This window comes from Vigna radiata, chromosome 1, assembly GCF_000741045.1.
Source record: "Vigna radiata var. radiata cultivar VC1973A chromosome 1, Vradiata_ver6, whole genome shotgun sequence".
NCBI lineage: Eukaryota > Viridiplantae > Streptophyta > Magnoliopsida > Fabales > Fabaceae > Vigna > Vigna radiata.
The window spans coordinates 35,718,137-35,743,710 of NC_028351.1; the positions used below are offsets into that span (position 1 = coordinate 35,718,137).

At 31.6% G+C, this 25,574-nt stretch overlaps 2 protein-coding genes across 2 annotated transcripts; one reads left to right on the forward strand and one right to left on the reverse strand.

The window, feature by feature from the left end:
* Positions 1 to 242: 242 nt before the first annotated feature.
* LOC106773343 (flap endonuclease GEN-like 2) lies at positions 243 to 17,166 on the reverse strand. The gene is made up of 14 exons (XM_014660046.2): positions 16,884 to 17,166; positions 16,644 to 16,801; positions 16,117 to 16,178; positions 15,853 to 15,980; positions 15,305 to 15,356; positions 15,093 to 15,165; positions 14,927 to 15,000; positions 14,255 to 14,314; positions 14,057 to 14,150; positions 12,510 to 12,609; positions 12,064 to 12,146; positions 11,696 to 11,796; positions 1,022 to 1,152; positions 243 to 868 (listed from the first exon to the last, which is right to left on the reverse strand). The coding sequence occupies exons 1-14, from the start codon at positions 16,949 to 16,951 to the stop codon at positions 328 to 330; spliced, it is 1,725 nt and encodes a 574-aa protein (XP_014515532.1). The 5' UTR covers positions 16,952 to 17,166; the 3' UTR covers positions 243 to 327.
* A 3,889-nt stretch (positions 17,167 to 21,055) lies between these two features.
* On the forward strand, positions 21,056 to 25,121 carry LOC106773965 (membrane steroid-binding protein 1). Its single transcript, XM_014660741.2, has 2 exons — positions 21,056 to 21,500; positions 24,440 to 25,121. The coding sequence occupies exons 1-2, from the start codon at positions 21,193 to 21,195 to the stop codon at positions 24,801 to 24,803; spliced, it is 672 nt and encodes a 223-aa protein (XP_014516227.1). The 5' UTR covers positions 21,056 to 21,192; the 3' UTR covers positions 24,804 to 25,121.
* Positions 25,122 to 25,574: the final 453 nt, after the last annotated feature.

The window sequence follows — 25,574 nt, forward strand, 5'->3', positions numbered from 1 at the left end:
TGATTAAATTATAATTTTATTATATATTTAAATCCTTTCGGACACAATAAAGAAATTAAAGTATTTAAAATTATAATTTTGTCTTTTAATTTTAATTCAACAATTTTAATATTTAATACATATAATATAAAAATAAAAGTCCTGCATTCATTTGTGACCAAATGGATTAACAAGTTAGACAATATCTATTTTTTCATTCCTACTTAAAATCTAACTCAGTTTCATTAAATCGAATTGAAAGATGAGAACTGAACTTATATACTATTATTGCTCTTCTTGTCAGCAACACTAACAAAACATACTTTTATGTTACATCTACGTTGCTATTCAATGAATTTCATTCCTAATACTAGCTAAGAACAATCTCAGTTCCTTGGCTTTCTGCTTGTGTTCAACAGACATGTCATTTTCTGAATCACTCAAATTAATCACTTCGATATTTTGGTCACTTGGTTGCAGAGATTTTGAGAAAATGTTGAATTTTTTAAGTGGGGAAGGGCTCAGAAGATCTATGATCTCATTTTTACCTGTAGTGGAAACTTCCTTATTGGTAATATAAAAGTTGCTAGTATTCTGAATCAACCCAGTGTGTTCTATGTCATGTGATAGATGCAACAAGTCTTCTGTATTAAGATCAGCTTCATCAGCCATAGGAGCTGCAATCCTTGATACCCTTTCTGAAGAATCAGAGGCATTGAAGTTGTCTTGATCTCTCAAACTATTATCAAGCAACAAATTCTGAAGCTTTAGATCAAGCTCAGCAAGAGATGAATTAGTTTCCTTTTTCTTTGGTCTTCTTTTCTGATTATTTTGTTTCTTCCGTTGAGCTTTTCTTTCCTCAAACTCCAGAATCTTCTCACGGCAGGCACTGTGAATGATTAATAATGAAACAATAATGAAAGACACCCTAAAGAAATACTCACCAGCCAAGTTGAATTTGAATGTTCAAAAGACACAGCTCAAGTTGCAAGCAAGCAAAACATAAATTTGATAAGAATAAGATAAAATATCATAGCATTACCTTTCTATAAGATCTGCAGGGACTATTGAAGTTTCTAGTCCATCCATTCCTTCCCAAGAAACCTCATAGCATTCTCTCCCATGCACTCTTCTGCTCTTGATGATTTCTGAGACAGGACACTTTACAGGGATCTGTGGTAGGATATACATTAGATTCATGGATATACATATCCTGGTTCAGAAAAAAGGAGCCTGGAGACATTTAGCTTAAGTTTGGATTGAATAATGAATTGAAGGAAGTGAAAATGAATGGATTCAGGAAGAAAGGTAAAAGTCAGAATGTTTGGATTAAAGAAAAAGTGAAAAGTAAAAGGAAACAAAAAAAAATTATGAATGGTTTAATTAATATGGATGATACAATTATTATAAAAATATTATACTTTGAAATAAAAAAATATATTAAAAATATTAAATTTAAACAATTAACTTTATTTACTTTAATATAAAATATATATTAAAAAATTAATTACATTAAAAAATAATTAATTATATTTTTATACAAAGCAAGTCTACTTATCCTAACGAAATGGTTTTCATTTTCGTGTTTCCAATCTAACTTTATCACTGAAACAGTACATATGTCCATTTCCTCCCTGAAACAAAATACACAAGCTTAGTGATGAAATAGAGTGCAGTAATAAACGATTGTTGCTAGAATAACAAAGTAGAAAATCTGTTGCATACTTACATTGCTTAATCAAATGGATTGTTTCGATCTTTAAATAATGAACAAGTAAAAAGGGGCACTACAAAAAAACTGATATTTAATAGAGGTTTATTTTCCATTTTGCGGAGATTTTTACCTTTCCCAAATTAATTTATAGAGATTTCTCAAACCCCATAGTTAGGGCCGTAGCTATTAATTTGAAGAGGTTTTTAATGACTTCTGGTATCCGGTTTATATTATAGATGTCTTTTTGAGGAGGGTTTAATCTCTTCTATAAGTGACTATTATTTTGTAGACGGTTGAAACCTCTTTTATTTTCAAATATTTTACTACAAAGATTAACCCTATTTTTTTCAATTTGACAATTATAATTTAAAAGTTTTAAGTCGCCTCATTTGTATTATCTAGTTTGTGAGTTTACTACTTTATTTTACTTGTCTTACATGACAATGTCACCATTGAGATGCTTATATTTTTGACAATAATATTTATTTGTAACAAGATTCAAATACTGTAATGAAGACAAAAAAGCATGACAAACTTCTTTTACCAAAGTGTTACATTATATATCATTAAAACATTCAATTCTCAAAAACACCATAGTGTATAAAGGTAAATTAAATTGAAACGTAATTACAACTAAATTCATAATTACTCAAAATTCATAGACTAATATAGTTTCATCCTAGCATGAGATGATCCTATTGTATCCAAGGGAGACTTAGGTTCATTTGCATTACCACCTTCTTGAAATGATAAAACAAAAATATTAAAATTAGTAAGGATTGCCTATAATTAAAGTATATCAAGCACAATGCTTCAACTATATTAGTAACTTACTTGAGGTTGGCGATCAAAGAATGAGGTCAATTCATCAGGAATTTTTCCTTCTTTCATTATCATGTATGCTTTAAATGGTTGTACTTCTGTTGTCATTTACTAGAAAATGACGATGGGACAATAGTATGTGAAGCAAGACTTAAAATCTGAAAGTCAAAGTCTTGTATTTCTAAATGAATTAGTAGGAGTTGCTCCCAGGTCCATGGATCGTGCTCTCCCAAAATACTCTAGGCCTAACACTTTACCAACAACATAATTAGGGGAAACTTTTGATTCATTAGTAGTACTTTGAATCAAACTCACCTCAATTTATTCCTATAGGCATATAACAATTTGCAGTTAAAACTCTAAATATTGAAAAAAGTGTTTGAAAATATAATATTGTAGTAGAACTAACCGCTATATCTTTTGTTGCATCATTTACAAATGATTCATCTTTTCTTTTATGAGTTTCAATGTATAGTTTTTCACGACTAGACAACTAGACAATTGTCCAGTTTCCACAAACTAAATAAAAAGAGAAGTTAAAATAAATAGAAAAAGCTATCATGTTTACTAATATCCCTACCACCTCATGTCTTTTTCTTGAGAAAGGTTTAGAACCACTAGCATGAGGAGTTAGTTGTTTATTGCGATTTTGTTTATTTTTTTTTTTTTACACATCTCCTATGAGAGAAACAATTGTAAGTTAATATACCAATAACATAAATTAAGTACACAAACAATTCACACCATTCAAAATAATGAAAATTGTACCAGTGTTTCTTGTTTTAGACAATAAGTAACAAAATGAGTCCATTGAGTTCTTTCTATATCAGTTGGCACATTACGTATAATTTGACCTTTAGTTTTTGTTAGATCATAAAACTCATTCCACAAATTCTACCTATGAGCAGCCCACTTTCTACCAAAAGTTAATTTGCAATACAGTTGTGCATTAGTTTCAGCGATCCTAAAACAAAATCGAGGCTTTTAAAAATAGAAAACATAGTTAGTGTATTAACATTTATAATAATATGTAACATTTGAAAAGATAAAAAGTCATACAAATATAATGATATATATACGTACAACATTTCCTTAAAACATTCAAAAAAGTAAGAGTTAGACATGTCTGTTTTCCCAAACCACCTTTCAAAATTAATTGGAAAAAAATTGCCATCAATTACCAATAATACCACAATATCCTGTAAGCACGCCTTGTCCTTCACCAATAGGCATGCATGTCTCATCAAACTCCACAGTGATAAGTTCCTCAGAAGGTAAGTTATTTACTTCTTTGACCTTGACCTAAATTTTCTTGATAACTCCTTCTAAGTCTTTAACAATAAAACAACTTTGTCAATCATAATTACAATTTAAAAAAATATGCATTCAGAAAAAATAAGTATGACATATACCAATTGCATCAACAATCCAATACGACAAAGATTAACGTCCAACTTGTTGTGTGGATGTGTAAGTTTGTTCTGTGTTTTCAATGGGTAATGAGGATTCACATCCAACATGTGTGAATGTTTCAATTTTTTATGTATTTTCAGTGGGTAATGAGGATTCACGTCCAAATTGAAACATCCACACAAGTTGGATGTGAATCATCATTACCCACTGAATACACAGAACAAACTGAAGCATCCACACAACAAGTTGGACATGAATCTTGATTATATTAGACTGTTAATGCAATAGGTATATGTCATATTTTTTTTAATACATATTTTTTTTAAACTTTAGTTATTGTTGACTAAGTTATTTTATTATTAAAGACTTAGAAGGAATTATCAAGACAATTAAGGTCAAAGTCAAAGAAGTAAATAACTTACTTTCTAGGGAATGCATCATTGTAGAGTTTGATGAGATAGGCATGCCTATTGGTAGAGGACAAGGCGTACTTGCAGGATATTGTGGTATATTGGCAACTGATGACAAGTTGTTTCCAATTAATTTTGAAATGTGGTCTGGGAAAACGGGCATGCCTAACTCTTACTTTTTGGAATGCTTTAAGGAAATGTTGCAGGTATATATATCATTATGTATGTCTGACTTTTTATCTTTTTGAAATGTTACATTTACTCATAAATGTTAACACACTATGTTTTCTTTTTTTTCAAAAGTCTCAATTTTGTTTTAGGATGGCTGAAGCTAATGCACAACGATATTACAAATTAACTCTCGGTAGAAAGTGAACTGCACATAGACAGAATTTGTGGGATGTGTTTTATGATCCGACGAAAACCAAAGATCAAATCATAAGTAACGTGCCAACTGGTATAGAAAGAATTCAATGGGCTCATTTTGTTACTTATCGTCTAAAACCATAAACATTGGTACAATTTTCATTATTTTGAAAGTTGTGAATTGTTTGTGTACTCAATTTATTTTATTGGTATATTAACTTACAATTGTTTCTCTCATAGGAAATGTGTAAAAAAAATAGAAAAAATCGCAACAAGCAACTAACTCTGTGGTTCTAAACTTTTCTCAAGAAAAAGTCATGAGATGGTATGGATATTAGTAAACATGACACCTTTTACTATTTTTTAAAGTTACTATTTTTTTAACTTCTCTTTTTATTTAGTTTGTGAAAACTGGACAGTTGCCATAGTCGTGAAAAGCTATACATTGAAACTCATAAAAGAAAGGAGGGATCATTTGTAAATGTCGCGGCAAAAGATATAAAAGTTAGTTCTACTATGATATTGTATTTTCAAACATTTTTCTTTAATATTTAGAGTTTTAGTTATATGTCTATAAGAACAAATTGAAGTGGGTTTGACTCAAAGTACTACTAATGAATCAGAAGTTTCTCCTAATGATGTTGTTAGTAAAGTGTTAGGCCTAGAGTATTCTCAGAGTGTACGATGCATGGGTTTGGAATCAGCTCCTACTAATTCATTTAGAAATATAAGACTTCAACTTTCAGATTTAAGTCTTGCTTCACATACCACTGTCTCATCATCATCTTCTAATCAGTGACAACAAAAGTACAACAATTTAGAATCTCAAGTTCAATCAACCTTGAGTGCACTTAAAACATACATGATAATGAAAGGAAAGATTCCTGATGAATTGCCTCATCCTTTCGATCGTCAATCAATCTCAAGTAAGTTACTAATATAGTTGAAGCATTATGCTTGATATACTTCAATTATAAGCAATTCTTACTACTAATATTTTTGTTTTATCATTTTAGGAAGATGGTGATGCAAATAGGCCGAGTCTCCTTTAGGTACAACAGAATCATCTCGTGTTAACAACATTTAGGGAGTTTATGATGTCTTTTAGAATGAAACTATATTTAACCTATGAATTTTGAGTAATTATGAATTTAGTTGTAATTACGTTTCAATTTAACTTACTTTTATATACTATAGTGTTTTTGAGAATTGAATGTCACGATTCTATTGCCATCAAATATCAAATCTTTTTCATGTAAGCTAGTTGTACATACAAGTAGTGTGATTTGGAGAGATTTTGTTTGCTCTGCAAGGTAGCCAGAGTCTACCAACTTTTCATTAAACAAACACGATAGTCTTCAACTACGAACAGTAATATTTTTAGAACTTGACAAAATTGTGTCTACCATCGAATTAGGTGACACATGGCGAGATTCCCTACCACTAGAAATGTAGTGTGGTGGCATATCCTTTGACTTATTTCTTGTTCGAAATTTGTTAATGTAGTTAACATAACAAAATGTTTTTAAATTTCATTCTCTAGGAAAGTCATATGTGGTTGATTATGTAATGTAGAAAGATTGATTAGATTCTATATATTGTTTTTAACCTTGTTTGCATTAAGTTGGATTTGAATTTCAATCCAACAATCACAATGGATAGAAAAACATATCATCTACCCTTTGATTCTCTGGCTGAGTTGGAATTACATTTTTAGGGGAAGAAGTTTTTACATTTACATGGGTAAGTGAGAATTTATACTAATCTAATTTAGTGATGTCTACTGAGTAGGGGTTGAGTTAGACAAACAATTGTCAACCCTCGAAATAGGTAGGGGAGAGATCCTTACTGATACATTATAGATTTGGCGCAAAAAATAAAGCAAAAAGCATTTCTTCTCTTTAAAATATATATATATATATATATATATATATATGAATTTTATGAGCTACCTATTACAAATGATTGATACCTTAGACTTCCAATTATAAAATAAGATGCTAGGGAAAACTGACTTAAAAAACATCACAAATCTACTTAAATAAAAAAGTCAATTTGATATTGTTTATCTAGTAAAGGTAACATATATTACAAACCTTAAACTCATGATTAAACTAAATCTAAATAATGTAGGCCATGAAGAAAAGAAGATTTTTCTCACTACATGAATAAAAAGTTACTAGTCACCTTCTATATTTTATAAAAGTGTCGAATTTTGCCAACCACTACCAAGCAATTCTGCATAAGAAGAGCATCTTTTTCTTGAAAAAGGATTGAACAACTGATTAAATATTTGGCAATGGAATGGACCCATTTTTTCAAGTGATTTATGCACAGATGTCCAATAGCCAATGCCATTACCAATTGAGAGAGAGAAGCACATGTTGGTTTGTTACCTTAAAAGCGACACGATGGCAGATTATGAAACACATTCAAATGAATGAATGTGAACGAGATGGATATCCTACAAGAATTCCTGTTTATTTTTTATGTCATGCTTCTTGTTTAGAATTATTCAAAGACCAAGTTCTCCTTCCTAATTTGATTCTTTGAACTTGGCTTTTTACTGTTGAAAAGAGGCCAGACAAGCTAACAAAAGCAAAGTACAGGTTGAACTCTCTTGAATGTGTCACTACCCTTTTAGAGTGTTACAAGGAATTTTAGGCCTAATGCAATACCCTATATGATTTCAGCTTAATAGATTCCACTTAGAGGCTTACTATGAGAGATTGATTGATGGAGCTAAGCTAAACTTATATATAAGAGTGAACCTAAACCAGAGACTGAATTAGGAGAGTAGAGGTTTAATCCAAAAGCAAGAATGCAAGCATTATCGAAACCTAATGCAAAGCTAAGCCCTAGACTAAAAGTGAAGAAATAAGTCCTCACACAAGATGGGACCCTATTAGGTAGGATAGTGGGCTTAGTCAGCCCAACATAAGTTGTCCACAAAAGAGGGTTGAGCTTAGAACAAGACCCATGGATGGATAAGATCACATCTTCATAATAAAAGGTGTACAACTTCGGCCTCATTCCAAGGTAATAGGCCAAACCTCACTAATCCAAATTGGATCATATTGTATGACAAAACCATATATAGGCCAATAGAGCTTGTGATGAACACAAATTAGCCTTGAGCTATGGGAGACTAAGTATGCTTTTTTTTCCGTTATATTAGAGTGAAAGTTAGCACAATGTTAGCATTCAAATTCCTTTTTGGCCCTGGCCAAAAAATACCACTTTTTTGGACTCTCTAAACAAAGACCAAGTCCATCTAATTTTTTATTTTCATTCCAAGGTGGCCCAAGTTGTTATTCGAGTGGTATCAACAAAAGAAGTTTACCTTATTTAAATAATATAATTTGTTCTAGTGTCAAAAGTAGGAAAAAGTGTTTGGTCTTTTCAATCAAGAGATAAAGGTAGAAAGGGTTTACTTCAATTGCCTACTCTAAGACAGAGCTAAAATCGAGTGAGGATTGACCGAGGGAAGTGTCATCTTGTAGTTGGGTACAAATACGCCAATGAAATAGGAACATAAAGTGTCCAACAAAGCATGGGTAGTACGTAATCAAATATGGATCACATAGTTTGAATTGATCCGCTTTTGAGGTGTTAAGTGAGGATTGCTCCATCTTTGAAGAAATGATGCACGAGATCTCTCTCATTATATTATGAAAGGGGGTACTCTCTTCTCTGATGTCCGCAATATTATTGGGTTCTAATTTTGAAAGATTGAAAGAGGCTTCGGGATTAAGCTATGCGGTGGTACTCACAAAAAACTAAAAAGTTCTCTATTTGGAAATGCAAGGAGCGATACAGATCCACCAATTATCACTTTAACACTTTTTCAAATTGAACAAGCAAATCTCAACGTAGAGAACTCAAAGCTCTAGCAAGAGCAAACCATGTTTTCCTTTTGGGAGGACATACCTCCTGTCGAGGACGAAGTCCTGATAAAGTGGATACAAAATCTCTAGGACCACATTTGCACTTTGGAATAACGAAAGGGGGTTCTTATCAGAGAGTTCAAATCGTTGTTTATCAAACCAACCTCCATTATCCATAGGAGACAAGGGGGAAACAACTAAGAAGTCCTTTGTTTTCTTTTTCTTTTTCTTTTAACTTCATATGTTGTCTAATTAGTTTGTCGTGTGACTGATTTGTTATGTGCATAAGCTTCATTTTGTAAAGGGTTTGTCGGCTCTTTCCAAAAGATTGAAATAAGTGTTTGTAGATGCAAAGGAGTTTGTGTTTTATTGTATGGTATTCTTTGTCTTTTTTAGTTGAGATCTACTATGGATGCTTACTAGAGATAGACTCATATTTATGCTAACTATCTTTGTTTGGTTTTCTTTTTTATGTTAAGCCCCCTAGATGCAAGTGTTTACTACTTATGAAAATATAATAAATACTATAATTCAAAAAAATGTTTTGAAAATGAAGAATAAAGACATGTATGCTCAATGTATTGGAGATGCTTTTATTAAGCTTTTCTAGATTTGAAGCATTCATTATTGAATCACATTCTCTAGTACAAAATCCTTAATAAGCACATCTCCAATACACCAAGTTGAAACCATTTTTCTTCATTTTCAACATGTTTTTACTAACTTTATTGTTTATTATATTTTCATATGTAGTAAAGATTTATATCTGGGGCTTTTCCCATACCATACATGTAAACATAAAAAAAAAAAAAAAAAAAAAAAAAAAAAAAAAAAAATCAAACAAACATAGTTAGCATAGACAGGAGTCTCTCTTTAGTAACCATCTAGAGTCTCAACTAAAAGAAAAAGAACATCATACATTTAAACACACTACTTTGCATCTACAAACACTTATTTCAATCTTCTAGAACATAGTTGGTGGATCCCTAATGAAATGAAGCTTATGCACACATAAACACACCAACCACACAACAATGTAAACAAACATATTAAGTTAAAAGAAAAAGAAAAGCAAAAACAAAAGGACTTCGTAATTGCTTCCCCCTGATCTCCCAGAGATAATGGAGACCACCCTGATAAACAATATTTCATGCTCTCAGAAGAGAATCGTCTTCTAGTCCTCAAAAGCACAAATGTCGTCTCAAAGCTCTTGTATTCACTTTACTAAGACCTCCTCCTCGACAAGAGGCATGTACTACCAAAAGGCAGTCAGGGTTTAATCCTACAAGTGTTTTGTGTTCTCTACATTGAGAATTACTTGCTCAACTAGAAAAAGTGTTTGACGGATTCATATCTACTCTTGTTTTGCCAAATAGAGAAACTTCTATGTATAGACATGGGAAGCTCTAAGATAAAAAAGAGTCCATAGTTTTCTACGAGTATCACCACATGGCTTAATTGCAAAAACCCTTTCCAAAATAGAGCACAATAATGTAGTGCATATCAGAGAAGAGTGTATCTCCATTTAGAATATAACAAGAGAGGTCCCCTGAGTCCTTTTTCTTCATAGATGTAGCTTGATCCTTATTCGTTTACATACCACATGTGCTTCGTCGTACACCTCCTAATCCTATTTCATTGGCTTATTTGTACCTGATTACATGATCGCACTCCCTTCAACTAATCCTCACTCAATGACAACTTTGTCCTAGCATAGGCTATTGAAGTAAAGTCTCTTCTTTTATCACTTGATTGAAAGGATCAAACAATTTATCTTACTTTTGACTGCAGAACAAATTATATTATTCAAATAGGTAAGGTAAACTTACTTTTTTCGATTGTACTCAAATAGTGACCTAAGCCATCCTAGAATGGGAATAAAATAATTAGATGGAATGGACGTGGACTTTATTTGGAAAGCAAAGAAAAGGTGGAATTTCCAGGCCAAGCCTAAAAGTGGATCTAAAAGAACCTTCACTTCAATTGAAAGGGGAAACAAGCATAAACATATTTAGTTTGACAACCCTCACAAAAAATCAGTGTTCATCAAAGGCTCTGCTGAGGCTAGTCAAACCCTATTGTTTGAGGAAATTAATTATTCAAAAAATGACCCCTATGAGGTTTTTTCATACATTAAGGTCTAATTTGTTTGGACTTGTTAGGTTTGGCCTGTTACATTGATTGAAGTCAAACCTTTACACCTTTTATTATTACTATGTCATTTTATCCACTTAAAGGTCTTGTTCTAAACTCTCTCATCTTAAGGTAGGATATCCATAAACCTTAAATCAAGGGAACTTCAATAACCCATGGATCACACAAGCTGCATTACAACAGTAACAAGTCTCATGCTTTGATTGAGCAAGTTGTCTATGTGAGAGGAGAGCTAAATAGAGAGCATTACTTCTTCAAACACCATATCTTTCTTATCCCTTCCTTCTTCGTTGATCATTTCACAGCCATTATCAACTTCTTCCTCAAAATTTTCAACGAGAGGGGGATCTTCTTCTTTAGTTCTTATCTTAACCTTGAAACAACTTTTACAATCCTACACTTGCCTTATCTTACCCTTGACTCTCTCTCGGTAGAGACTAAAAACTTGACCAATAAGAGCAAATCATTGTTGTAGTCAATTGCTTTAGAATTGGACACCTTCCCCCAACATCCCATAATTCCATATCATGATGGTGTAGACAAAAGAAGTTTGGGTGCAGTTCGCTCCTTACTTTTGTTCAAGTACAAATAATTATCCAATTTGATAGAGATATGTAGCATCATTCAAGTACATGCAGATTGAGATGGTAGAAACATAAGCGTGAGTGATATAGGTACACCTAATTTCAGATCAGTTATTGCAAGAACTATAAATAAAGCACCAAGATCTCCTATGAAACAGAAAAAATCATCCATACATAGCATAGTCTAAGCGGACCCACTAAAAATCTTTATTGAACTATGACTAGCCATCATATTAGGAAATGTATATTCTAAGCATGAGCAGTTGCTATTTAAGTTTAAAATAATGTTTAAACTTTTAGATCTTCTTCATATGAACTCAGACAGTAATGAAATATTAATTTGGTAGTGCAAAGGGCTAGTAGTACCTCATGTAAAGGAAGGTCCAGTCCAACTTTAGATGAAGTTAAACGCAAATTGGCAAATCGTCGTAAATCTCTTTCAGCTATACTTGGAAGGATATACCCATCTATTTAATGAAATGGTAATCAGCATCACAAAATAACTTCTAAACGTCCAGTCCAGATAAAGCACAGCTCAAGTTTTATATTTCCAAATGTCTAGGAATTTCAGGTTAAATGTTAACCCTATTCATTACATGAAGAACAAACACTTGACTGTAAACCCAAACCACAAAATAAATTAGATGTTAAGATGTTTTACCATTATTAATCATTCAATTGTAGATATGAATTGGAGATCTATAAGAATAAGTGTGTCAAAGTAGATGGAGAACCTGTTTTCTCCGAAGGCCACAGAAAGAATTCGGCACATAACTGCTGGAGTTTAGTACGTTGAAACGTATATTGAGCAAAAGCCCTACATAGAGATGAGTAAAACATTTTAAGTAAACTATAAATTGTTATACAATTTATACTCCAGATCTAATTTTCAGATTACGTAAAAAAAACTCCATTTAAGAATCACAAAAATTTGATTGCTTGATATTCGTAACTGTTTTAAATGAACTTCATTTCAGTTTTCAGAAATTGACATTTATACCTGTTGAATAATTAATACTAAGAATCATAACAGAAGAAGTATGAGATGCACTAAAAATCCCAGGTCAATTGTCTACGTTTTCACATTCCCTGATTGGTTTGTATACTGAATATATTTCAATCTGTACAGAGAATCAATCTTTAGGAGTTGCAAACAATCCACTAAAAAAGGTAGACCTACTTGTGCACAATATCTGAATCTGCTGAGTGACATTTTGGCTTCATATAAGCATTAATTACTTCTAAAATGTTATCATCCAGCCCAAGATCGTTCTTGCCTCCTGTATATACAAAAGATAGAAACCGAGATACAAAGTTAAATGGCAAATCCTCCATTTGACAATTGATTGAAAGTCATCTTTGTATACAAGTTATGCAGACAAGACAATGCATTCTAGACGACAAAAAATAAGCACATAGGTATTGGGTATATACATTCCATCAAATGGTTTATAATCTATATTATATTGGGCCTAACTGTAGCATCCTATTCCTTTACAATTTACATTTATATGGACAGTAAACAGTTAGTGTTAATTTAGGTTTTTCATAATATACTAATTTAGCTAATATCTTATTCAGATATCAAGTTATTTTACTACTCTACTTTAATTTGTTCATATTTATTATGGTACTTTTATTATTCAGAACATTACTTATGTTATCAGACAATGGTAATTTAACCTTGTATGGTTCCCATTTTGACAAGTGCTAAGTCATTTTCCAGCTATGACGAACTAGGAACTAGGCAGTAAATGAAAAAATTGCTTTCAAGGAGTTATTCTTATGATATTTCTGTCCTTTCATCTTCTTCTCAGGATTGTAACCACACAGCCTTTAAATATTCACTCTATCAAATCCCAAACAATTTCTTACCTGAAGTTTTTATAAACCCCTATCAAACACAAAACAGGCCCTAATAGCCATTCTGCGATCCTTTAATCTTGGTTTTTTTCCTTGAATACCGACCCTTTTCCTGCATACCCTATATTAGTATTTAAATCTCATAATTCTCTCAAACCACCCTTAATTTTGAATGTTTTTTATCCATTGAATCATAAACTTTCTACTGTCTAGCATCAGTGTCCAGTATTTTAGGGAACAATATAGCAATAAATAAGAAACTCGTTCAATAATATTTGTCTTAAACTATCAAAAGTAAGGGATAATTGGTTCATGACATGGTAGGTGGTCATCTACCTTATCCAGGGCTTCAACCCAAGAGATTGCAATTTACAAAAATATCAAACCATGTCCATTCAACAGTTTAAGATTTTCAAATAGTTGGCTTATGATCATGGATAGTTTAATAAAGTTTACCACTTGAGTAATACAAGTCGGAGGACAAACGGCATGGTCATTTCACATAAACATATCCAAGATATCAAATTTGAAAACCAAACTGTCAAACTAATATGCACACTATAACACAATTTCGGACACTTTACTAGTCAATAATTCTGAACTTTAAAGTTTACATGTATTATTTACAATTAATAACATGCAAACAAAATCTCTCTTCTTTGTCAAAATATTAAGTGCACTATCACATAACTAGTACACATAATGTCTCTAATTCTCTGGAAAGTATACATATAATATCAATTTTGAGTTACATTCAAAATAATTACAACTAAATTTATTGCAAAAAACCTTCTCTCAAGTAACAATTGTATAACATTAAGATCAAGATTATCAAATTATAATGCGAGATATTAGAAGGTATACCTCTTCTTTTCTTCACCCATCCAAGTCCTTCAGAAGCAATTTTTTTAAGAACATCTTTGTCCCCAATTGATTTGACTATCTGACAAGCCGACTCCTACAGCCATCAAAAAAATTAAGCATAAGTATAGGCATATGTTATACAACACAGGGAGAAAATACGAAAAGGTAAACTCATGAAAAGCAGATTTCAAGACTTACTGGACCCAGACCATGAACTCCTTGATAGTAGTCACTGCCAAGAAGCAAGGAGAGAGCAATCTGAAGATCACAACTCAGTCATCAGAAAATAACACAATATCCTTGAAGAAACATATTTATCTATCTATCGATATATCTATATATCTATATGAGGATTGCCATTCTTACACTTATTGAATAAGACATAAATGTCACTGTGTGGAGAGAGAGAGAGAGAGAGGATTGCCATTCTTACACTTATTGAATAAGACATAAATGTCACTAGTTTTATTATTAGATCATCAAAACGTGTAAGGAAGAGAGGGGTAGGAGTAAACACAACAAAATTAATCCCAGAAAAGCATGTGAAAATTCTATATTCAACATGAGGCACTAGCAACCATTTCCAAATTTCCAATTCAAACAATTGAATGTCAATTATGCTTCACAGGGTAACCTCAGTTTTAACAGGCTTTTCGATTACCGTTCCCTTGATGGTGTTAACCATAAGATATATTTTAAGTATTGTACGTGGACCTATTTTTCTTGTGTGGACCTTCACATGCATAAAATCTAACTCAATTGTATTGAACAGTGGACAAGGAAAGATTATCTATCAAAAACAAAATAAGAAAAATAACGCAAGTAAACATTGTGGTACATAAGCATGTCGAAAAGTCAATGATCAGTTACCAATGAGTCCCTTCCAAGTCCAAGTTTTCTTTCGATGTCTGACATCTCATAACAAACAACATATCCACCGTCTCCTAAAACATCAAGAAATTACTACTCATTAATCATATGAAAACATAATAAATACAAAAAACTCACCAGTAATAAAACAAGATGACCTACTCACCAAGGCAGATATCCCTATACACTGTCCTTGCACCAAAAAGGAATATGTCTGAATCTAGACTAAAACATCCATCCTACCATAATTATTATGAATCACAGACAACAATGATTATAGGTTAGCTGAAAGCAATAGCATAAGCATCCAATTAAATCAAAATTACAATGTGGACAGAAAAAGAATATGAAGATAGATAAGTATACACCAGTGCTTACACATAATGATTCAAAATTCAACAGAGCACATTGAGCTTCAGCTTCTTCAATCCTGAATATAGAAAAGATCAAGATAATATTAGTTCAACTGAGCAGCAACTTCTTTATTATCCAGCAGTGCAATTTTTCAATCAATTATTAAATGAAAAACAGAGAGCAGAAACATTCATTTATAAACATGAGCCTAGACTGCTTAGTACCGCTATGAGAAGACATCAAGCACATGTTCAAATTTTTATTCAAGCACATTGCCTACCATAATAAATGTTTAGCACCTTGTTTCTCTTTTAATGAATCAGTGCCCTCATATATACCAGGACTAAATTAAAGGAAAACTTATTAATTCAATTGACATTGACCAATCAACACAGTAAAAGCAAAAGACTTTCTTCTTGAACTATTATTACTATTATACGATGATAAATTAATGTTCAGTTTTTATTGAATTTAAGTAAAATATATTTAATACTAACATTTACCAGACACAATATGAGAGCATCCATTAAAACAAAACACGGAACCTTGACATCAATTCTATTGTATATTACCCATTCAAACAAGAAATTCCAAGAGCCATCCCCAACATTTTAGCCTCTCTAATCATGCAAGAAAACTCAGACCCCATATTTCTCTGTAACGAAGTCGCTTTCTGTAGCTTTGTTTCGTTTTGTGCTACCTGCATTATTATTATAAACTAACTGAAGTTAGTGGAAAGAGAGTTAGAAAAGTATAAACAATACGTAAAAGTATGGAAATGAATAAATTATATAAGGGAAACCACATCAGAAAAGAAAGATGAGAGGTCCACCAACCTCCTTTCCAACATTTAAACGACGCCTATAGGTTGATAATTTTATGGCAGGAATTGATCCATCTGCCAGACATCAAAGCTTAGTCATTGGGAAGAAATATGCATGAATAATGTAAATGCAAACACATTCAAATATTCAGTTCCACAGTCACAGAACACCCACCTCTTTCAACATACTTTAATTAAAAAAAAAAAAAGTGCGGATATCGCACTATTTGGTTGCCAAATGTGTAAATCTTCGTCACATTGGTCGTTGAAACTGAGAAAATCCATAATAACTCCAAGATGTCACTTAAGTTTTTAAGCTCAAGAACTTGCCCAGCAAGTTTAACATAAACATGTTAATATTATTACTTAAATCAAAGTTTTTTTTTTCAAATTTTGAGCTAAAGTGATTAAAAAAAAATGGACATTTTTCTCAAAATTGTTACTTTCAGTATGTGATAGTGTATATTTCAAATACTAAATGGTGTTTTACCCTTCAAAAAACAAAACCCCCCAACTCTGAAATTACAAAATTTGATAAACCTGTGACGAAGACGAGGCTGCAATTGAGCGCAATGAGTGCTCGGAGTCGGTGAAAGAGCCCTTTAAGATACACTTTCTCCTTTACGCAAGCGTGGGACTTGCTCACGCTGTGAAGCTGCACCATCCAGCACGAGAGGTCTACGCACACCCTCTTGTTCCTGACCAACAAAACAAAGATCGGCGTCAACGGCGAACACCGTTCAGAGGGAAAAAACGGAGTTTTGAGGAAATTGAACACACTGTAGATGGTGAAGGGGAACCCTTTTCTTGCACGATTCCAGCAGGTCCCACAAGTTCTTCACGCCCATTGCAATGGAGAGCGAGACTGAACGTTGGTGAGAGGGAGAAAGACAGAAACTTTTTCAACAAGAGGGAAAACAAAGGAAGGGTTTACTCATTTAAGATTTTGAAATTCAAAAAATAACTCAAGTTTATAAGGGTTTCATGTCTCTGTTCTTTACCATCATCATGTCATGCTTTCTCCCACTCTTAAAATATATTTTCTCGTCCAAACCACGTAAAAGTCATCACTACATTAAAATATATACAATTTTATAATTTTTAGAAGTAATTAACCAAAAGATAAAAAAAATAAAATATATATATAATGTTGTGAACATAATATTAAAAAACTACATAGTACTATTTAAAAAATATATATATATATATATATATATATATATCTAAAATAAGAAAAATTATTTAATTGTTTATTTTATTAAATAAAAAATTAAAATTATCTAATTAAAAGATCATTGTCCTTATAAACTTATTTGTACAAGTCTTTCAAGATAACAGGAACTTTTCAGAAATTTTTAAGGATCTTAGAACTAATAAATGAATTCTAAAAATAAACTAAAAAGATAGTTTGAGGAATAAAGTTTCCTTTGGTATATTTTTTTAAATGCAGGAAATGCTCTATTAGAAACTTTGTCAAAACTCATTGCCACAAATAATGAATAATAAAAATTGTTGACACTTGTAAAGTAAACTTGAATAAGAAAAGAAAAATTGTGCACTTATAAACGTTAATGAGAAAATAAAAATTGTTGACCAACATTTAAAAGTAACGTTTCTTTTACAATTATTATTGTTTTATAATAGTTCCATGTTGGTCAATGGTCTCACGCGCTCGCTTTGATTTCAATTTTGCGAATTGTAGGCGTTTCTAGAAGTTTCTTACATTTGAAGCAATTGTAGGGCATTCTTAAAGCTATGTAGTTCTCTTTAAGGTAAGGGGAGCTAGTAACCTTTGTTATTGCTATTTCAAATTCAAGAGTTTAATTAGATTGTGTTGAACTTGGTTAAACTATAATTTTGCAAGCTAAAGTGTATATTGTAATTGGAATGGTTTTAAATAGTTAATTGATTACTTGTTACTGTAATGAATCTGGTTAGAGTGAATCTTGATTGTGATTTGGTTGTACTTGTGAAGTTAGTAATGATATTGGATTAAGAAGTTGAGGAAAAGAATGCTAAGTTAGTTTGCAAGACAATTTTGGTCTAAAAATGAGGTTTCAATAGGTGACTTGGTGAAATAATGGTCCAGGTGAAGAGATGGAGTTTTAGAAATTGCTTTGTTGTTATTTGAAACTTTTTTGAGTGATGAATGTGTAAAGAAATGATTTAGGAATGTACAGTAAACAATTGATGGTGTCTTGAAATGGATTTTTGGTGTATTTAGAGGTTTTGGATAATGAGATTGTAAATTAGAAGTTGTGTCAAAATGGAAGTTTAGGAGAGTATTGGTAAGTTATTCTTTGACTTGTTAAAGTCCTTGGTTGGTAAAAAATGAGCTAGAACTTGTGGAATTGAATTTTGATCTCTAAGATGAGGATTTAATTATTTTTGAGTTGATATCTTGCTGTAAATAACTAATAATTTGTTTTAAACATGTTATACACGTTTGGTTAGGTCTATAGTAGCTTAAAATTCTATTTATGAGTGTTAGAAGTTGGTAAAAATGGTTAAAATAGGTCATGGATGATCTAGGGTGTTATTTGTGTAGTTTTCATGTTGCATAATTATGTAGCAAGGCTAGACGAGCAAGAGAGGCCCCGTTGGGAAAGTTTAAGTGAGTTCTGACAATAAGTTCCAATGGTTGGGCGAGTTAATTCGTTGGGCTCATGGAGCTTCCTCTTTAGGGGACTGCTCACTGGGTGAGCTTTAGGGGTTTATGGCAATGAAGTTTAGGAGTTGGGCGAGCTCTTTTGCCAGGCTTGGGAAGTCCTTTGTTTGGGCTCTCATTGGGCGAATTGTTTATGCTCGTTAGGTGAGTGAGTTTGAGTTGTTGTAGATATTTTGAATTCTGTTCTCCTTTATGTTTGGCTTTTAATGATGGAATAATATGTCAATTGATCACTAATGTGATTTTAAATGATATGACCATATGAACAGTTTGATTCAACTCCATTTGGTTTGGAAAGAATTTCTAGGATGAAATTCTTAATGTTTGTTTTAAGTGAGTGATGTATTGATGTGAGGACTCAACCTTATAAGTTATCCTAAGATCCTAGTCCATGGACTGGTGTTCTTTGTCCATAGGTGGTAGATGGATTAACCTTGTGTGGTAGCTTGAGGGTTACTGTTTCACCACTACAAGCGATAAACTTGTCATAGTCTGACATCAATACATTTATTTGAATGAGTTTACCTAGGTTAATAACATGATTAGGATGTTTGGTTTCTTTTGAATGAAATTAAATGTATAATGTGAATCTTAATGCTTAATAATTGTTTGTTCTTTTTATTATTAGTTCACCCTTCTTTTGTATTGTTTGTTGTTTGATTGGATGGGTTGATTTTCTGTAGTGATGATCATCTGATAGGTGTGAAGAAATGGTTATGACATGTCTTTAGAGCAAGCCTTAGATAAAGATAGTGTTAATGTATAGACAATATAATATTTATGTGTTTTCGTTTTCCTGCTTTAGTTGTATTTGAGAATCCGTTTAACTGTTTTGTACATAGTTTTGAGATTAAAAATTTTATATATAAAATTTAATTAGGTTATGTTTAGATAATTGTATTTATATGTCCCGTTAATAATTTTTATTCGATTTAATTGATATATTAATGTTTAGATAATTGTATTTATATTTTATATGTCCTGTTAACAGTTTTTATTAGATTTAATTGATATATTAAATAGTACAGTCTAATATGACCCTTTTAAGTTTTTTTTATGATAAAACAGTATTTTAATCATATTTACATACTATTTATTATAAAATTATTATTATGTCTAAGTGAGTATTATTTGAATAAGAACATATATCTACCTTCCATTCTAATCTTATAAATACAAAAGAAATATTCATTTAATAATCGCTTTCACTTATAAATTATATTCTTTTACCGACTTGAGATTAAAATCCCGCTACTTAATCCACATTTATTATCATCACGATAAAAATAAATATAAATTTTTATTTACCAATTGAAAAATTACTAGTAATGATTATTTTTTTTCATAAATAACCAACAAAAACACAATTAAAAATTTAATACTAAAATCAAATTGTATTTAAAAGCAATACATATATACTTATTATACTACCTATTCTAACGTAAGAGATTAAATTGTATATTTTATAGTTTAAAAATTCATTTTAAAGGTATATGAAATAATATATATTTTTATATAGTAGTATAGATATTTATTTTAAATGTATTGTAAGGAAGTATTTGACAAAAAGGAGAACTTTTTTAGAAATATGAAATTAGGAATACTGTTTATTTTTATTTTCTTTTTAAAAATAACTCTGCATGCAATGATATTTTTAAAAATAAATTTGTAAATTTTTCTTCGATTTAGTAAACATAATAAAAAATAGTATCTAATAAAGTTTTTTAAATCTTTTTATTATAAAACGGTTCAACTTATGTTTATTTAGACTATATTTGTATATTATAATTAAATTTGACATTATAATTAAATATCCATAATTGGTAAATTAATTATTATATTATTATCATGTTATTATATTTTTATTATTTTAATAGAACTATAATTTTATATTAATCTAATAAATATAATTAATATTTTTTTAGAAAACATTATCTTGATAATACATATACCCTTACCTTACTTTTCGATCTATCTTTTTTACTAAAGTATTGAAAAGTGATTGGTAAAAAGATTATGATAGCATGATATTTTAATAATATTTTTTCACAATTTTTTAAAAACAGAATAAGTATTATTATTTTATTAGTTTAATTAAATTTATATTTAAAAAATTTAAAACAGATCAACCACAATTTCTAAATTCTGTTATCAAAAATTTGTAAAAAAGTATTGGTAAAAATACTTTTTCTTCTTAAAAATATAAACAATTCTTATAAATTATTACACACTTTTTATAACAGAAATAAAAGAAAAACATGAAAAACAATGTGGGGAAGGACAATTGACAGTGAGTAGAATACTGCAGTCACTCGGTCTGCATCTTCAAAATCTCATCCTCTTCTCTCTCTTCTCCTATTTATTCTCCCTCACACCAACACTTATACACACAGTGTGCAGCTGCAGCAGCAACCAGAGAAGATGGCTCTGCAACTATGGGAGACACTGAAGGAAGCCATAATTGTCTACACCGGCCTTTCTCCGCCCACCTTCTTCACCCTCCTCGCCCTTATTCTCGCCATCTACTATGTAATTACGGGCCTCTTCCCCTCCTCCGACCACCGCCACGAGGCCCCCCGCGACTTCGAGCCCCAGATGGAGCCTCTGCGACCTCCCGTTCAGATCGGCGAGGTCACCGAGGAGGAACTCAAGGCCTACGACGGCTCTGATCCCGAGAAGCCCCTCCTCATGGCTATCAAGGGTCAGATCTATGATGTTTCGCAAAGCAGGTACAGGGATGAAAGATCACTTTTTTTGTTTTTTTTTTTCTTTTATTTTTGCCCTTTTTTGTTTTTTGTGATTTTGGATTCTTGGTTATGGTTTGTTTGGTTAATATTGACTGATGACCCCCTCTCAGCTTAACACAAAGATCCCTTTAGTAATATTTTTGTTTTCGGTTTTTACCCTTTTTGTTTCCTGTCTTTTGGGGTTATGGGGTTTTCTTTGTTTGGTCAACGGATGCATTTTTGTGTTCTGTGTTTTTTATTTCTTTCTTAGATGTGCATTTCAGGAATGGACATAACTTACCTGCAGTTCTACATATGCTTTATAGTTTGTTTCATTTCTTGTTAAAATTTGTGTTTGTCTTAATAATTGGCTTAATGAATCTCTGAAATTTTACGTCAATATAGATTATAGAGATTTCTAATGTTGCTTTCTTGTGAAAATTTGAGTTTGTTTTTGCTCATGCCAACCATTTTAAAGACTTTACCAAGGTAAAACTTTACTTCCAATTTGAGAACACCGTCAAACATACCTGAGCAAATTGTATGTAAGTTTTTGTTGAAGCACGAGTTTCAAGGGTTTTCTTTCTTTTTGTTTGGATTACTTTTGTGAAAAATTGTCCCCTTTTTTGGTATGCTTTGGGTGTATTTCTTTTGTGCACATTAGTGGAATGGTGCTAGTGTTGACAGTTTGAAGAATTATGTGATTTTTTAGTTTCTATTTTGTACTTGGAGGTCTTGATTCTGTTTTATGGAGAGGAGTGAGTTAACAACTAAAACTTGCTGTTGTCTAGTATAACTTACTGTTATTTATAATGATGCTGTTATCTATACTTGTTGTCATTTTGTATTGTAAATTTTGGTTGCAAACGGGGAGGATACGAGTCTGCTCTGTTTTGAAATCTCACGTTATGCTTGGTAGGAGTGGGAAGGTGGGAAATGGGAGGGTTGAATATTGGGAATGTGTATGGTTTTGAATAATATTGTATTAAACACGTTGTTGAGCCTTCACTTTTCAACTTTTGGTCGACACCTCTGTTAACCTAGCCTAAGGATCTGCGTTTTATTAGGAGGAAAAGTGGGTGGATGGAAAAAGTATTGTCGACTGAAAATGACATTTGATCCAAGTTATGACCTTTAGAAAAAGTAACTTTGTCAAATTTTCCATCTTTCTCAACTGAAAGTCAAATATGCACTAAATGTAAAGTGACATTCATTTCAAGTTTTCCGCCTCCCAACACTGCTAGTTGGTGGGTATGTGTACATTGAAGGAAATGGATGAAATTGAGTGAAGAAGAACTGAATTGAATGATACTTGGTTCCATTCATTGGGTTGTTTAAAATCTGATGGAATGTATTCGGTTCCGTTTCATCTAGTATTAATTTTGTTCCAGCAAAAAAATATCCTATCATTATAATGGTAACTTTTTTCTGTTCCATCCCATTTCATTTTACTCACCGTTTTTCACTTTGCCAGTTTGTTGAGAAAGTTGTCTGTCTTTTTGCCTATGCAGTGTTTATCTTCCAACGACTTTAACTGTAATTTTTGTGCATTTTAACTGGAACTTACAAAAATATAGTATTCGTATGTTCCTTAATTTTAAGTGGTCTGAAATATTGATCAAGGTTGTTACTATGTCAAGGGTTATCAATCATATTTTTCAGTGTAGTGTTTCTGTCTCTAGAAATAGTGAACGTGTACATATTTAGTTTCATCAGGAAATTACGATTTTTGGGTTCCTAGGCCTGATAGAAGTACTGATTTATCAAATTATGTACTCGATACATCTAACTCGTTCTATAAGCTAAAATTTCAATTTTTTCAGTTTGATTGTCAAAGTTTCTGATTGAGGACTAGGCGGGTGTGACAGGGAGGGAGAACATATGCATCTTGTTTGTCAATTTTCATTTAATTCTGATCACGATAGTTATCATTAAGTTGTTTGCTTTATTTTTTTTGCTGCTCCATTGAGTCTGTTCTAATTGCCATAAAAGTTTCTCAAGTCGTTAGTACGAAATTGTGTCCTTAAATAACTTCCCTTTGGCAATTCCTTTCATACTTGAAATTCTAATTTTCCTTCTCTACTCATCCATGACAGTTGAACCCAGTAAAGTCTTAAACCTTATTTCATCGAAAATTCACTAAAAAATATTAAACTCCACCCAGAGTAAAACAGTAGAAATTTTCTTCTGCAAACCGTAATTTCACATCCAACTTCCTTCAAATTTGATTGCATTTCCACAAAATTTTTTAACTTCAACTTTTATAACTATTTCATATCTCAAATAATCATACATTCGGAACTACTTAAACAGAAAATAAGATTTGAGGGTTTTAGTATAGGTCTAAGGAAATTAAAAAGAGGAGTGTTAAAGATGATAAAATAAGTTTTGATCATTGAAAAGCTGAAATACCAGGTAACTATCCCAGCCACATGTTTTAGAAATTAAACTGTATAAGCTATGAAAGTAAATTAAGATTCTTGACCTACAGTCAAATAAAAATTTAGATGTAAATGAACCACAGCTGTTATACTAAAGGAGGAATATTAGGTTTCAATAGAGTGATGCAACAATCCGGAAAAAAGGGTAGTCTAGGAAGTAGGTTAATCTGGATTAGAAGATTCACAACTCATTTTTCATCCCTTTCCCTTTCCTTTTGTCCTGAACAATTACAGGGAAATTGGGCCAATTTTCTATTTGGATGACGTGTTGGATACTACTGTGTTTTTTACTTGGATGATTGGTTAGAAAGGGCATGAATTCCACAAGAACTGCCATTCAAACTCTACGAAAAGGAGTCACCTACAAACTTTTTCCTATGTATATCTTTTGTTAGTCAAAACAAAAAATGGTATTATGGTCAAAAAAATCCAAAGCATACCTGATTTTATTGGTAGAGCTATGAAGAATATTATATTGATTTTTCTTTTGAAATCCACCAGGATGTTTTATGGACCCAATGGACCGTATGCTCTATTTGCTGGGAAGGATGCTAGCAGAGCTTTGGCAAAAATGTCTTTTGAGGAGAAAGATCTAACTGGAGATATCTCTGGGCTTGGCCCTTTTGAGCTTGAGGCCTTGCAAGACTGGGAATACAAGTTTATGGGCAAGTATGTAAAAGTTGGAACTGTTAAACCGAAAGTTCCAGTGACTGAACCCTCAGAATCAACACCCCGTGATGCTGAATCTTCCAAGCCAACCGAAGATGGTCCATCAGAATCAGATGATATTAAAAATGACCCATCAGAATCAGCTGATGTTAAAAATGACGAACCCCCTCCAAAGGTTGATGCTGATAAAGAGTAATAGTAGTTGGATGAAGAAAGAGTAATTGTCTAGCAAAAACTTGGGAAAAAGACTGATCCTTGCCGAATGAATTCAGGAAATATAAGATAAGTTGTTAGTGTAGGCCGACCCCTTTGTCTAAGTATTCTGTTTGATAAATAAGAAATTCTTGGCATTTATTTTCAGTTTTCCTGTGTTTAAGCTTCTTCATGTAATGTATGAGATCAAATAATAGGCAAGAACCTTTGTCTCTCTTTTTCTTGGCATAATTTGATTGATCTCTGGTCTTATTAACCTCATGAATTAGCATGTAATTGATGCATTCCTTTGATTGGACTATACTATTGTGAAAGATCATAACTTCTAGAGATCATCAACTTCATAGCACGGTGAAGCACCAGAGCTGATGTATATAAACTGGATAGTAAAGGATAAAAGAGTTATAGTTAATCAAGAAAGTTACCAAAAGACTTCAAAACAAAGAAATGAAACTAAATTTGAGTTCAAGAAATGAAACTTCAAAACTTCCCTTAAGTCTAGTAATATTTAATTAAATATACAAATTAAGGTAATCTTAAAAATATTTTATTTTTTCTTAATTTAAAAAAAAATTGAACTTTGTCAAATAGTTATAAATATATTTTATTTAGATCGGAGAAATTTTGTTCTATATATTTGTAGAAAATTTCTTTGTTGGTTCACTTTTATTTTTACTAACTTTTTATCGATCTAACATATATAGGATCTTAACACTTCTTGATATTTTAAAAAAATTTAGATAAAAACATTGAA